The sequence below is a fragment of the Pundamilia nyererei genome, unplaced genomic scaffold (genome assembly GCF_000239375.1).
Source record: "Pundamilia nyererei isolate P.nyererei 1_Seehausen unplaced genomic scaffold, PunNye1.0 scaffold00222, whole genome shotgun sequence".
NCBI classification, from domain to species: Eukaryota; Metazoa; Chordata; class Actinopteri; order Cichliformes; family Cichlidae; genus Pundamilia; species Pundamilia nyererei.
Genome location: NW_005187623.1, coordinates 515,898 through 529,367, shown reverse-complemented (window position 1 = coordinate 529,367; position 13,470 = coordinate 515,898). Strand labels below are relative to the sequence as shown.

Sequence of the window (13,470 nt, the reverse complement as noted above, 5' to 3'; positions counted from 1 at the left end):
AATAATTCTGTTCGTCTGTGTTACCTCATCTTTCACAGGATCACACTTCAGTCCCAGCAGGTGAAGGATGAAGTTTCCTCTCTGCTCGGATAAGTTCACCTGTTAGCATCTGTTAGATTAGTTAAATCATAACTTTTTGGTTTTAGCATGAAAACGTTTACACTCACACATTCTGCTGTTGTGCCATTGTTATTTTTTTAACGTCTTCATGGTACCTCGTGCGTTGATGCACACATTCTAACGAATGAATGAAGCTCAGACCTTGAATATATTTATTAGAACTTAAATATATAAAATGACATCAAAAGAAAATCCACATCAAAGCAAGAAGATGTGTGGAGCTTGCATGTTCTCCCCGTGTCCTCCCACAGTCCAAAGAAATGCTTGTTGGTGGTTCTAAACTGCCCATAGGTGTGCATGTGAGAGTGAATGGTTATCTGTCCCTCTGTGTTAGCCTTGGTGACATGTAGCCGTTCTACAAGTACACTGCATTAATACACCATGACAAGCTTTAGCTGCTACAGCACCTTGTATTCAAACAGCTGAGTACTGTCCTTAAAGGATCAAGCATTGTTTTTGACTTAAGTCTTCTGTAGTTTTAAACCCTTATTTAGGTTCTGACCTGACATAAAACTTACATGTAGTTCGAAGCAGGCAATATAATTTTGTCTGTTTTTATACGACTTACATGAAACAAGCAGTGGCTTGCTTCTATATCAATTTTACAACAAGCTGTTTTTTGATTTTATACAATGATGAAGAACTGAACTGATGAAGAATGTAGAGCACAGCTGTCCCAAACATTCACACTGCATGCTGACTAAATGAGCAAGATCATTTAGTCAGCATGAAGTTCAATCCTCTATAAAAACATGAACAATTATAGTTCTGTATACTGGCTTCTATGATAGGGGTACCTGTTGGTTTGATTAACTTTTTTTTTTTTTTCAAGGAACATATTTGCCTTGCTCTCCATTTTTTAACACACTGTGTCATTAATGAAGGCTGTCAGAAAAATGATTTATGTCATCAGTTTTTTTTATTTGCTATCGAGCGCTTCTTTTTGTTTCTAATCATGTTAGATTGCTTAGTAGATGGAATTCCATCGAAGACATTAATATATCATCAAACCTCAAATAACCATGTCCAGAGCCGCTAAAAAATGTTGTATAGCATACAAATTGCAATCTAGGTTCTGGTACTTCTTAAATCAAAATCAAAAAATCCTGACCTCATTTTAATTTGGCTGATCTCCTCTTCAAAGTCACCTTTTAGCACACCTCGAGACGGCAGCAGCTATTGTAAGATTATTCTGTGGAAGCCCATTTTCTGTCCCTGTGGGCCCATGAAATGAGCACTGGAACTGTTCCAGTGTGGCAAAGTGGCCAATCTTCAATCTGAATTATATTTTGGAAAAGAGAAAAAAAAAGTAGTTAGTAGCAGTAGTGCGTAAGTCAGCTGGTAGGTGAACATTGTGTTGATGTGGGCAAAAAGTCCCTGATTTCAGTCTGCTATGTGCTATTATGTTACAGTAGTGGTACAGTTCTTTTGCGTTGATAGTCTTTGGATAGTCTGTCCAGTTTTTTCTTCAAGGGAGAATCTGATGTATCTCATGATCATCCGACTGCTGTTGGATCTTTCGTGTATAGTTTGAACAGTAAAAATCATCAGCATCAAAGTCTGGTCGTTTTGACACAGAAGTTGATGCTTACTTTTCATATTAGTTCAGTGGTCAGAACAGAACTTGATATAAAAGTGTGATGAAAAAGTGGACGCAGGAATGGATGTGGGAAACAGATGCAAGAGAAGTTGATCCTAAAGGGTAAATCAGAAAAATTATGCTTTATTTTTTGTATTCTCGTTTGTTTTTAATAGCAAACAAGCAACATTATGATAGCACTTTATATAATGTATGATATAAATTGACTGATATATCTAAAATTAGTGGTTCTCCTTTAATATCTAACAATTTCACTGGCTGATTTATTCAAATTAATTCATCCTCTTGGCAAAAGTACTAAATATTCTACAGTTCCAGATGCTCAAGTGTGAGAATTTAATTCTTTTGTCTCCTTTACATAATTTGAAAATAAATAAATAAAAAGATCTCTGTGGTTTGTTCAGACAGAATAATTTGAAGAGCTGACTTTAGGCACTATTTTCTGACATTTTATAAACTCAAAAAAATAAAAATAAAAACCCCAAGACAACAATATGTGCTGGAAATATTTTTTATCAATATGAAGCAACACCAAACAATGAGAAAACACAAAACCACATAAATACACGTACACACAGCAACCCACACCCCTCTCTCTCTCCCTCAGTCCTTTCTGTGCCAGTCAGTTCTGCACAGTTCTACTCTGTGGTCCTGACTGACAGCTAAGGCACACTATGTGAGCTGCACACTCTGCCCAGCTGACAACCTGTGTGTACCTGTGTCTGTGTGTGAGCAGACTGGCTAATAGCACACCATTCCTGTCATGAAGCCTGGAGAGTAGAGGCTGTAGGAGGCTCTGACGGTCCAGCGCTGTGAGTTAAACCTCAGACTCCATGCGAGGAAAGACAGAGAGAAGGAATGAAATTAGTCCAGGAAAAGGAGGGAGGAGATGGAAAGTGATGGGGAGAAAAAAAAGAGGAAGATGGTGGAATGATGTGAAGAGAGAGACAAAGAGACAGAGATGGGCAGAGGGAGTCCAAAGGGATTTTCAGAGTGGAGATGGAGGTTGAGAGGCAGCTCAGAGGGAATGAAGGGAGGCTTGAAGGGATGAACATGAAAGGAAGGAGGGGCAATTGTTAGAAGAGAGGAGGGTGGCGAGAAGGAGAAGAGGCATAGCAGTCATCTCAGCTGTGTGCTTGAGAGAAAAGGAGGAGAGATAATAGATGTGATAGGAGAGCGAGAAGAGGAAGGGCTGGATTATAATGTGACTGATTTAAATCATTTAAATCAGGCCACATAATGGCAAATAGGGTCTTAGGACAAAATTATTTAAACTCAAGGTCCTGCTTTTTCTGGCACTTTCTACCAACAGTTAAAGGGCAAAAATTTACTTTCATAGTCATTTCCATGACAACTGAACTCTAGCAATGACCACTGTGTTAAAAACTGGAAAGTTAAAAGTTCACCCTTGATCTATTTCCAAGGTCAAGAAGGATTTGACTATCGCCCTGTAGCCCTCACCTCAATAGTGATGAAGTGCTTTGAACGCCTGGTCAGAGACTTCATCATTTCTTCACTACCAGACACACTGGACCCACTACAGTTCGCTTACCGTCCAAATCGTTCCACAGACGATGCCATCTCTCATCTCCTCCACACATCACTCACTCACTTGGACACTAGAAGGGGGAATTATGTTAAAATGCTCTTCATAGACTACAGCTCTGCATTTAACACCATAATTCCCTCCACACTCACCACCAAGCTGGAGCATCTGGGACTCAGCTCATCTATGTGTCAGTGGATCTCCAACTTCCTAACTGGCAGACCACAGGCAGTAAGGATGGGCGGACATGTCTCAGCCGCCACCACTCTCAGCACTGGATCCCCCCAGGGGTGTGTTCTGAGCCCCCTGCTGTACTCTTTGTACACATATGACTGTGTGGCCACTACCAGCTCCACCACCATCATCAAGTTTGCTGACGACACCGTCATGGTGGGCCTGATCTCTGATAACAACGAGACGGCCTACCTGAAGGAGATTAGGAATCTGGAGAACTGGTGCCAGAGGAACAACCTCCTTCTAAACGTCAGTAAGACAAAGGAGCTGATAGTGGACTTCAGCACTAAGCAGGAGAGGAACTACCAGACCCCCGTCATCAACGAGTGCCCAGTGGAGAGAGTGGACAGCTTCAAATACCTCGGAGTTCACATCACGCAGGACCTGTCATGGTCCTGTCACATCAACACCGTGGTGAAAAAGGCCCGTCAGCGTCTCTACAGCCTCAGACGCTTGAGAGACTTCCAACTGCCCTCCAAGGTGCTCAGGAACTTTTATTCGTGCACCATAAAGAGCATCCTGGCGGGAAACATCTTAACCTGGTTCGGGAACAGCACCATGCAGGACAGACGAGCTCTACAGAGGGTTGTGCGATCAGCTGAGCGCACCATCCGCTCCGAGCTCCCTGACCTGCACTCAATCTACAGCAGGCGGTGCTGGACCAAGGCCAGGAAGATCGTGAAGGACCTCAGCCATCCCAACAACAGACTGTTCTCTCTGTTGAGGTCAGGAAAGCGATTCCGCTCCCTGAAGACCAACACAGAGAGACTGAGGAGGAGCTTCTTCCCGCAGGCGATACGGTCTCTCAATCACACCACCACACAGTACTGACCCACACATATGGTTCTTACACACACACTGGACATTCTGGACTTTGTTTTTGCACAACACTGGTCACTATATTCTTCATTTCCAGTTAATACTTGTACAGCTGCTGTTATTGTGTATATATTTATTTAGATTTAGATTTCTTCATACATTCCTATATAGTTCTATATTGTGTATTTTGTTGTACAGTTATTTTATTTTCAACTTTAATTTATATATTTTATCTTATTCTTCCCAGTTAAATTTACCCTTCATTCTAATTTGTGTTGTACAGTTATTTCATTTTTAACCTTAATTTATATTTTATTCCTTCCTAGTTAAATTTACCCTTTTTAATTTTTCATATTTATTTCCTATCTTATTCATAGCCTTTTCCTTTTTTGTTTTCTTTAGGTCACGAGCAGTTGTCCAAGCATTTCACTACATATCGTACTGTGTATGACTGTGTACGTGACAAATAAAATTTGAATTTTGATTTTATGCACTACAGAAAGGTTTTATTGTATATTTTGGTGCGTACATTCTACAATAAATTATATTGTCGTGCTTACTTGGTCAACTTTACTCAGTGAAGTCTAAGCAGAGTTTAGAGTAGAAATAATTTTGCTTAAGGAGGGAAGTAGAACTGAACTGCTGTTCCATGCAAGCAAACATAATCTGTGGAGACCAAGGCACACAAGTCTTTCACATGATGAGTCGTGATGGAAAATCATTTACTTGGTGAAGAAAAATGTCTTTCTGTCTGCACAGCAAGAAGGGAGGCAAGTGCATGTCTTCTGGTCAATGACTATGAAAAGGCTTCATGATCGCTATTTCAGAGATGTCAGCACACCATGCCAACCCTGGGTTAAGCTCAATAAAATCATAAAGTCAGACTGTAGTCGAGAAAAAAAATGTAAAAATGAAGTGAGGATATTTTTTGGACTGATTTAGAAAAAAATCATCCCGATAAGCACAACATATAGGGGTTAGCCTATACAAACAGACCAAGTCATACCACTGTGTTATCTCACAGGTTTTTAGGTCTCTTATGGTGTGGCATCTAATGGAACAGTATTTAGCAGGATGATGATCCTAAAAACCGAACAAAGGAACCAAAAGTGCTTTAGATGTAGAAAGATGGCTAATTCTTGACTGACTGATCTCACCAACCAATGTGCCCATTAGTTAGTTCAAGCATAGCCTTTAAACTTCCCATTACACATCTCATATACCAGCTATTACACAGTTGCTGTTGTCTCTGCAACCTACTTTGCAAGTCAAACGTACCCATCTCCTCCCTTTTACACCATTTCTGACGTTTGCGTATAGTGCATATTTAATACTTCCTGAGCTTCTGAAGAAAACAGTCGTCTTTTAACTAAAGTGGTCCTAGCAAAACGGCTCATTGGAAGCAACTGTGATTAGTGATTAAAAAAATTTCTTTATTTTAGAAAATGGCAGCCGAGCGATAAGTTTTTGTACCGCTGGAATTATCTCAGTATGTATCTTACCCTATATTCGTCTAGATCAGGGGTCAGCAACCTTTAACACCCAAAGAGCCATTTGGACCCAGTTTCCATGGAAAAGAAAACACTGGGAGCCGCAAATACTTTTTGACATCTAAAATAAAGATAACACTGTTTTGCTTTGTATAAACAACTAAAGTGTTTTGCTTATGAAATACATTAAGTGCTACAGAGAAAATAACATTTTATTTATGGAATGAACACATTTTGAACTAAACTAAAAATATAACAAAAAGGAAACAAAAACTGTAGTGAGCCGTCATCCTTATGTCACCTTTGGGATTTTGCAGCCTGTAGCGGAGCCTTGATCTGAATATTAAAAATAATTGGAAAAAAGCACTATGCTGCTAAAAAAACATTTATTTTACGTGGTTAATGTGTGTGGCAGGGCATGGTCTGCAGTGCCGCTGCAGGGGAGGTGGACATCTGCAATCAAGCCTCGCCGGCTTAAATTCTGTGCTCTCTCTGCTGTTGTGTTGGTGTGTGTCGGACTGCGAGCTGCAAAACTACAGCTGGCTGTATGGCTACAGCAACCATGTGTGAAAAGCAGCCAATAAAGAAAAAAAGCATGTTCATGTAAACATCGTCAGGTGGTATGTTGACAATGGGACTTCTGTTCCCGACCGTCTGCGCACAGCGCCTGCAGAGGCGTGAGCGGTGTTTGTTTTTACCACTTGGCCTGCCTGGGGTTAAAAGTCTGCACGGCATTTCGGCAGGTATGGTTTCTGTGAGTGTGACGCTTATTTTGAGCGATGAAAAATAATAACATAGTTTTATTTTTATATTTCAAGATCACAATAATCTTCCAATTTAGAACTACAAGTTAAAAAGAACTAACACAAATGAAATACACTTCAGTTAAATACTTATAATTTTTTTCCAAACCACGTGGAGCCGCAGTATAAGGACTAAAGAGCCGCAGGTTGCCGACCCCTTGTCTAGATGAATGATAAACATGGAGGATGGAGTGTGCATCACATTATAAACTTTGCCATATGCATGGTGTTACTCCTCATTTAAACTCTTGCTGCTGCTGCTGCTCTCTTCTCAGACTGTCTACGCACAATATGACTAGCCTTTATGAATAAAACATCACTTTGTCCATGATGAAAAAATAGATGCTTTTTGCTGAGTACAATATTCGGTGCTATGCTGAGTCTGCACTTCTCCGACAGGCTCATTGGTTGCTTGGTATAAGAGGTAACAAGCCAGATCATTCACAGAGCTTGGTATTTCACTTATGTGAGCTATCCATTTGGCCAAGGCAGCACCTCTTGTGTACAGTTATGTTACTAGATGCTTCTCTAGAGACTTCCTGCCTCAGAGCAGGATTCTTGTGGCAGGCCAGAATTGTTAACGTTGCATTTATGAAGTCTGTTGATTAGATGTAGGTGATGTCTGAAGCTGCATTCCAGGAACTTAAGTGTTTGGATTTTTCTTTCTTTATAGAGCCCGAGCAGGATTTCAGGATATCAGTCCAGTAAAAGCAGCTTATAGAGTTGACACAGCATTCTGGGAGAATTTAAGCATTGAAATAACTCATGAATTATAGAATAAAAGCTTCCAGTTGTAAAAGATGCCAGCAGCATGGCCCTAAAGGATAGGCACTGGAAGTAAAGCTTGAAACCTTGATTTTTTATAGTTTTTCAGAAAACTAGATGGTGTTTTGTATCTTCTTCTGTCTTGTTCTTTTCTGTTTGGTCTTTCTGATATCATCTCTTGCCTTGTGTAAAGAGGACTTGTACTGTTGTAGTTTTTCTGCCGCCATGTATTCAGTACAGTGCAGGACACAGATTCAATAGGACCAGACACCAGTGGAGGATTACAAACAAGACACAGAAGCCACCTCAAGGCCTGCATGACATACAAAATCCACAGTGTGGTACCGAAGAAAATATTTGCTAAGAGAAAAATAATGAAATGCTGCCTCTGCTCTGGACAGCAGGAAGAAGGAAACATCGACTGCTTCTAACAGTTAAGATGGCAAAACTGAGCAATTTCGTTAATAAGCAGAGTTTTAATGAATTCAGCAGCTTTTTTCTCAAAAGGGAAAACAAACACAGGCACAGAAAATGGCGACCTTAGAGTAGAGTAGCAGAATATTTTATGGAAATGCTATCCAAGCCAATTCCTCCTATTCCATTTACCAATCATATTTTACTCATTTACTAAACCAAGTCAAAATCCCTCACGTACCGATGAGCAAAGTAGCTTTGAGCAATGTTTGGGGCCAGATGCCTTGCTCAAAGGTAGCGATTCCAGCAGCAAATCCTTGTTTTAAACCTCGCAGTGCTCCAGTTTGACCATCAGTAATTTTCTGTTTCTCTTACATTCACAGAAGCCAGCCAGCTCAACATCTATGGGGCCCCTATGAGGTGAGGAAACAGAGAATCACCCAAATTAGAAATTAATCAGCATGTTGCAGAAAATCTGAAACCTTCTCTCTGAATCTGAAAAAATCTGCTCTCAGAACAGGGATGGAAATGACAAGTGGAAATCTTAGCTATTTCAGTTTCTCACTGATCTGTCTACTCTCAATAGGAATGTGCGGAAGATGGCACTGAAACACTCTGATTCATCAAGCCCAGAGTCAGGCTTCAGGAGGTCCAACCCCAGCCCTAATATGAGGCAGAAGAGAGGTGAGAGCTCACTTGCCAAACTAACCAAAAAGTCAGCATCTCGTATTACTTCCAGAATTGAGTAAAATGAACTGTAGATGGGGTGATGTGTGAACCTTGAGATTTCAGATTGCAGTCTCCATGGAGTTATTGTAAAATGGAAGAACGGGCAAGGTTACAGCACATGGCCTCTCATGCTAACATGCTGTTCATGCACACATAGTCTCCTCTAAATCTCTGTGCTGTACTTCTGCATGTAGACTCTTAGCCAAAAACAACCTTTCCACATGCAGTTAGGTCAAAAGCATACAGAGAAGCTGTATAGCCTCCTCACACAGAGATGCACGCACTAACACAAATACAATGCTGTCAGCCGCAGTAGGGGATAAGATAACAGGTGCAATTTCAAATTGTACCTGTCTCCTGTGAGAAAGCCCTCTGTGCTGCTTTCTAGTGTGTATGGCTATCAGCAGTCTATCAGCAAGGGTTGTTGATCAAAGTTGTGTCTGTGTGTCTGTGTGCCAACACTAACTCAAGGTGACAGGAAGCATCCCCTATGGCCAATTCCAGGGAGCCACCTTGTCTCTTAACACCCCTTTTTTCTGTCTTTCATCAGTTCTTCCATGTCTCACCCCTTTATCCGTGCTATCTATTTATCTATCACTTTCTTATCTGTAGCCTTTCTACAATGCCCTTTATATCACGCCTTATCTTGTCTTTTCAGTTTCCCTTTATTACTTTAATATCTAAAGTTTGCTGCATAACATCAATATATCAAATTATACTTTTAAATATGCAGCAAAGGTCCAGTAATTTTACAAGGCTGTGAAATATGCTGCTGAAAAGACTGTTGATCTGCATGCAGTCTAGCAGTAGCTATCCTTGTGATGGAAATCTGTTGCCAGCCACAACTGTCATGGTGTCCCACGTTGTCCTTCATTCATTCTGTTTGTTTGACACTATCTTACTCTACTGTCGTTTAAGACATACCACTCCTACCTGTTCTACCCTCCTGCCAGTATTGTCAGCTGAGTGCTTTTCTACTCACCTCTTTCCACTTCGCCAATCAGTTACCGTTGATTAGACACATCATTTGTCAGAGTGGTCTGCCAAAGTGTTGCACTATTCCTTAGTCTGCTTCTTAACCCTGAGTAAATCCTGGAGTGTTGTAAGCTCCCTCTTCTTAGCTGCCTGGTATTCTATTGCTTGTGAAAAAAAAATGGAGTATTAACCTTGCCTTTTTTTTGGTCAACGTGAAAAGGTCCATGTCTGTGTTTGAGCTCAGGACCTTCTTGCTCTAAAACAGTCGTGTCAAGCATTGACCCACTGGGACTTTCTCATTATAATAGAGTGACATGGCAGTAAAAGAAGCCTGAATAGAAGTCTGTATCATTATGAGATGAGCCATTAATGGAGCCAAACCTTTGTGAACGTTGCATTTTAGTGGTTAAACTAGAACTTACAGTGGAGAAAAGCTTATTAAACCTCATTATAGGGTAAAGTCATTACATTTTTGAAGCTCTTTCTATCAGATCTGATTGAAGGTTCTGGCTCTCTATTCATTCAGATAGAGACTTTAAACTAAAAAAAAACAGCATTTTTCCCTCGAGCCATTACCAAGTTGGCTCCTAAAAGCCAAATCTTGCTTCTACAAAGACTTTTGTCATGCATTGGCGTTACAGTCTGGCTTGTCTGGACCTAGGCAACACATTTGTGCAAGGAAGGTGCTGCTCACTGAAGTGCATGTGTTTCAAATCCGTAAGCTGCGATTTCCCAGATACCGAGAGTACCTCTGGATCCTCCCTTCAGCTCCAGAGAATTTTTCGGGGGGTGAGTCGAGAGTGTGCCAGCCGTTCCTGTGTTTCCTGGCATTTAGCCGAGCTGAGTGGGAGAGGCATTCTCCATTCTTCAGCTTTTGAAATGATCTAGTGTTATTTAGTTTGACATTGCTGACATTTTAGTGTTAAAACCCTCTAGAGACTGTTTTTGGAAAGCTATGCTTCTGGATATAAGAAAATCAGAGTGATTCTGACAAGGTCTCAAATAGACAGAATAATTCAAATTTAGCTGGTATAGTGTCGACATACTCTTGGAGTGAGTGGGGACCGATGTCAAAAGCATCCCCTAAGTCCTAAAACACCACTGAAGGTGTGGTTTGCCCTACAGCATTTTTTCAAAGGTAGGTTTCAGTAACTTAGTAAGTGTTCACTGTTTCTGCTTTCTTTTTATGGATTTTCTCCACCCTGCCATGCTCTCACACTGAATTTTCTTTACCACTTGTACAGTCCCAAATGCTAGCAGGAAGTTAAAGGTTAGGGAATGCTGACAGTGGCTGCTGCTTTGGGTATCGCCCTTCAAGTGTGAGGCTGGCCTCTATTATAATAATAATAATAATAATAATAATGGATTGCATTTATATAGTGCTTTTCGAGACCCCTCAAAGCGCTTTACAATTCCACTATTCATTCACTCTCACATTCACACACTGGTGAAGGCAGCTACAGTTGTAGCCACAGCTGCCCTGGGGCAGACTGACAGAGGCGAGGCTGCCATATTGCGCCATCGGCCCCTCTGGCCATCACCAGTAGGCGGTAGATGAAGTGTCCTGCCCAAGGACACAACGACAGAGACTGTCCGAGCAGGGGCTAGAACCGGCAACCTTCCGATTACAAGACGAACATCCAACTCTTGAGCCACAATCGCCCCACATATTATAAAACCATCCTGTCTGTCTCCTGGCATCCATTGTCACCTCCTGCTCTATGCTCTCTTTCCCCTACTCCTTTATGTTTCTGTCTTGTGCTGTTTATTCCTTCTTCTGTCAGCTTCCAGCCATTTACTTTTCATCAGTCATCTCTCTTTAATTCACTCTGTGCATCCCTTTTACTTCTCCTTAGTTCTCACATTCCTTCTCGTCTTTGATTCTTACTCAGTTTTCCGTCCTGGATTCCTTCTAATCCCATCTATTTCTTGTTGATAATGCTTTGCATTGAACTGTTATCTGAGTGTAGTTTTATGCTATGAAGTTTTCCTAGACAGACTGAGCAAACAGAAACACTTTGCAGTGACATCTCAGTGCTGATGAACTGCTTTTCACTAATGATTACCCAGAAATCACAGCAGTGATGTACCGTGTGTCACGGTACTTTATCGTCACCAGCTGTTATGTAGTGTGGACCAGAATGTTGCTAAAAAAATTCCAACAAAAATGTAAAAAGCTACATTTAGCTGCTCACAAGGAGTACCAAAAGGTTCAGTTCGATTCAGTTTTATTTATACAGCGCCAAATCCCAACAACAGTCGCCTCAAGGTGCTTTATATTATAAGGTAGATCCTACAATAATACAGAGAAAAACCCAACAATCACATGACCCCCTGTGAGCAAGCACTTTGGCAACAGTGGGAAGGAAAAACTCCCTTTTAACAGGAAGAAACCTCCGGCAGAACCAGGCTCAGGGAGGGGCGGCCATCAGCCGCAACTGGTTGGGGTGAGAGAAGGGTAGCGTTTTCAGATGCCGCATCTGACACAACCCTCAAGGGATTTGTGTTCAAACTAGAGATGTTTTAATTGTTAGGTAAATGTGTAAACTATTGCACCATGGAGTGAAAAAAAAATAGGGTTTTAAATCGCATGGCTTCTCATATTTCTGATAGTACAGCAAAACATGTGCTATGGTTTTATCTTCTCTACAGTAATCCCCAGTGTGGTGTTTTCTTAGTGCCATTAAAAAGTGCATGTATAGGCAAACAGTGATTAGGTGAAATGTGAAATGTGGTGTTGGCTGGGCATACTTATCCCACACAGTAATTAATAGTGGGCTTGCTACATGCACTGGTTCTTATATAGTGCTTTTCTACTCTTAACTGAGCGCTCAAAGCGCTTTTATACAACTTGCCTCACCCAGTCATACAAGCACTTTTTTCTATGCTTTTCCTATGTAAGTTCTTTCTATCTAACATTCACACATTCATACTCTGATGGATGCATTGGAGAGCAACTTGGGATTAGCATCTTGCTCCATGATATGTGAAATGCAGACTGGAGCTGACTGGGATCGAACTACCAACCTTCCAATTTGTAGGTGACCTGCTCTACCTCCTGTTGCTTATTGAAACCCATATAAGGGTCCAGCTCACTATCCTACATAATAATAATGATAATAATAATAATAATGCTGCATACAGTGACAATTAGAAAACCTTTACAGAATTAACAGTGAAAAATACAAAATAAAACTGAATGTACAATCTTAACAAGGTGTGTTTTAAGAAATGGTTTAAAGATAGAAACAAAGAATACTGTGAATGCAGTGTGGCACAGAGTTCCAAAGATATGAGGCTGAGAGCTCTGAGGTCCGTGGTAGTCGGACCAGCACTTAGTACTTTATCATGCAGACTTGCTTGAGCAGTTAATCAGGCTGAAAGGCTCATTGTGAAGGTGCAGGAATATATACACTTGTTTTAAACTAAATACAGTATAAAATATTTGATTGCAATATTTGTCATGTATTAGCAGCTCTTTTGTTTGAGTGACAGCATGGACTCTGCAAAATCTGACAACCAATCTCGAGTCTCTGTCTTGGATTTATCAGTAAATCCTTTTTCTTTTTTTAGCAGGACTTTTGCTGATTGCCGACCTGTTTTATTTATCATGTTTATTGTGTATTTAAGATGAAGTAGCTTTTCTGATCTTCAGTAAACAAAGCTTGATGTATTGATCTTTTGATGGTGTGAGCCATGCACTGCTCCCTTAGAAATCCTCAGTGTAGCCATACTTTGGCGTTGAGAAAGCCAGCCTTTGCTCAGAATAACAATGTGACTACTGACAGTTTCACTTAGTTCTGATGCCATGTTTCCCATGCTTAGAGTGCTACTTGGTAAGCAATGTTCCACTAGAAGCATGAGGCACATACATCTTTCTAATAGGTGAATATAGGGCTTTATGTGTACAAGCCCCTGATGAGTTGTTTAAATCCATGGATCATCTGAGCAATGCTTCATTGGACAAAAAAAAAA

At 40.7% G+C, this 13,470-nt stretch overlaps 1 protein-coding gene across 1 annotated transcript in view; it reads left to right on the top strand.

Moving 5' to 3' along the window:
- Window positions 1-8,154: 8,154 nt before the first annotated feature.
- The window catches only part of LOC102207745 (uncharacterized), a 29,107-nt gene continuing 23,791 nt past the window's right edge, over window positions 8,155-13,470 (top strand). Inside the window, exons 1-2 of the mRNA XM_005748436.1 lie at window positions 8,155-8,211; window positions 8,378-8,475. Coding sequence (XP_005748493.1) covers window positions 8,207-8,211; window positions 8,378-8,475 — 103 coding nt within the window. The 5' untranslated portion in view covers window positions 8,155-8,206. The remainder of the gene's footprint in view (window positions 8,212-8,377; window positions 8,476-13,470) is intronic.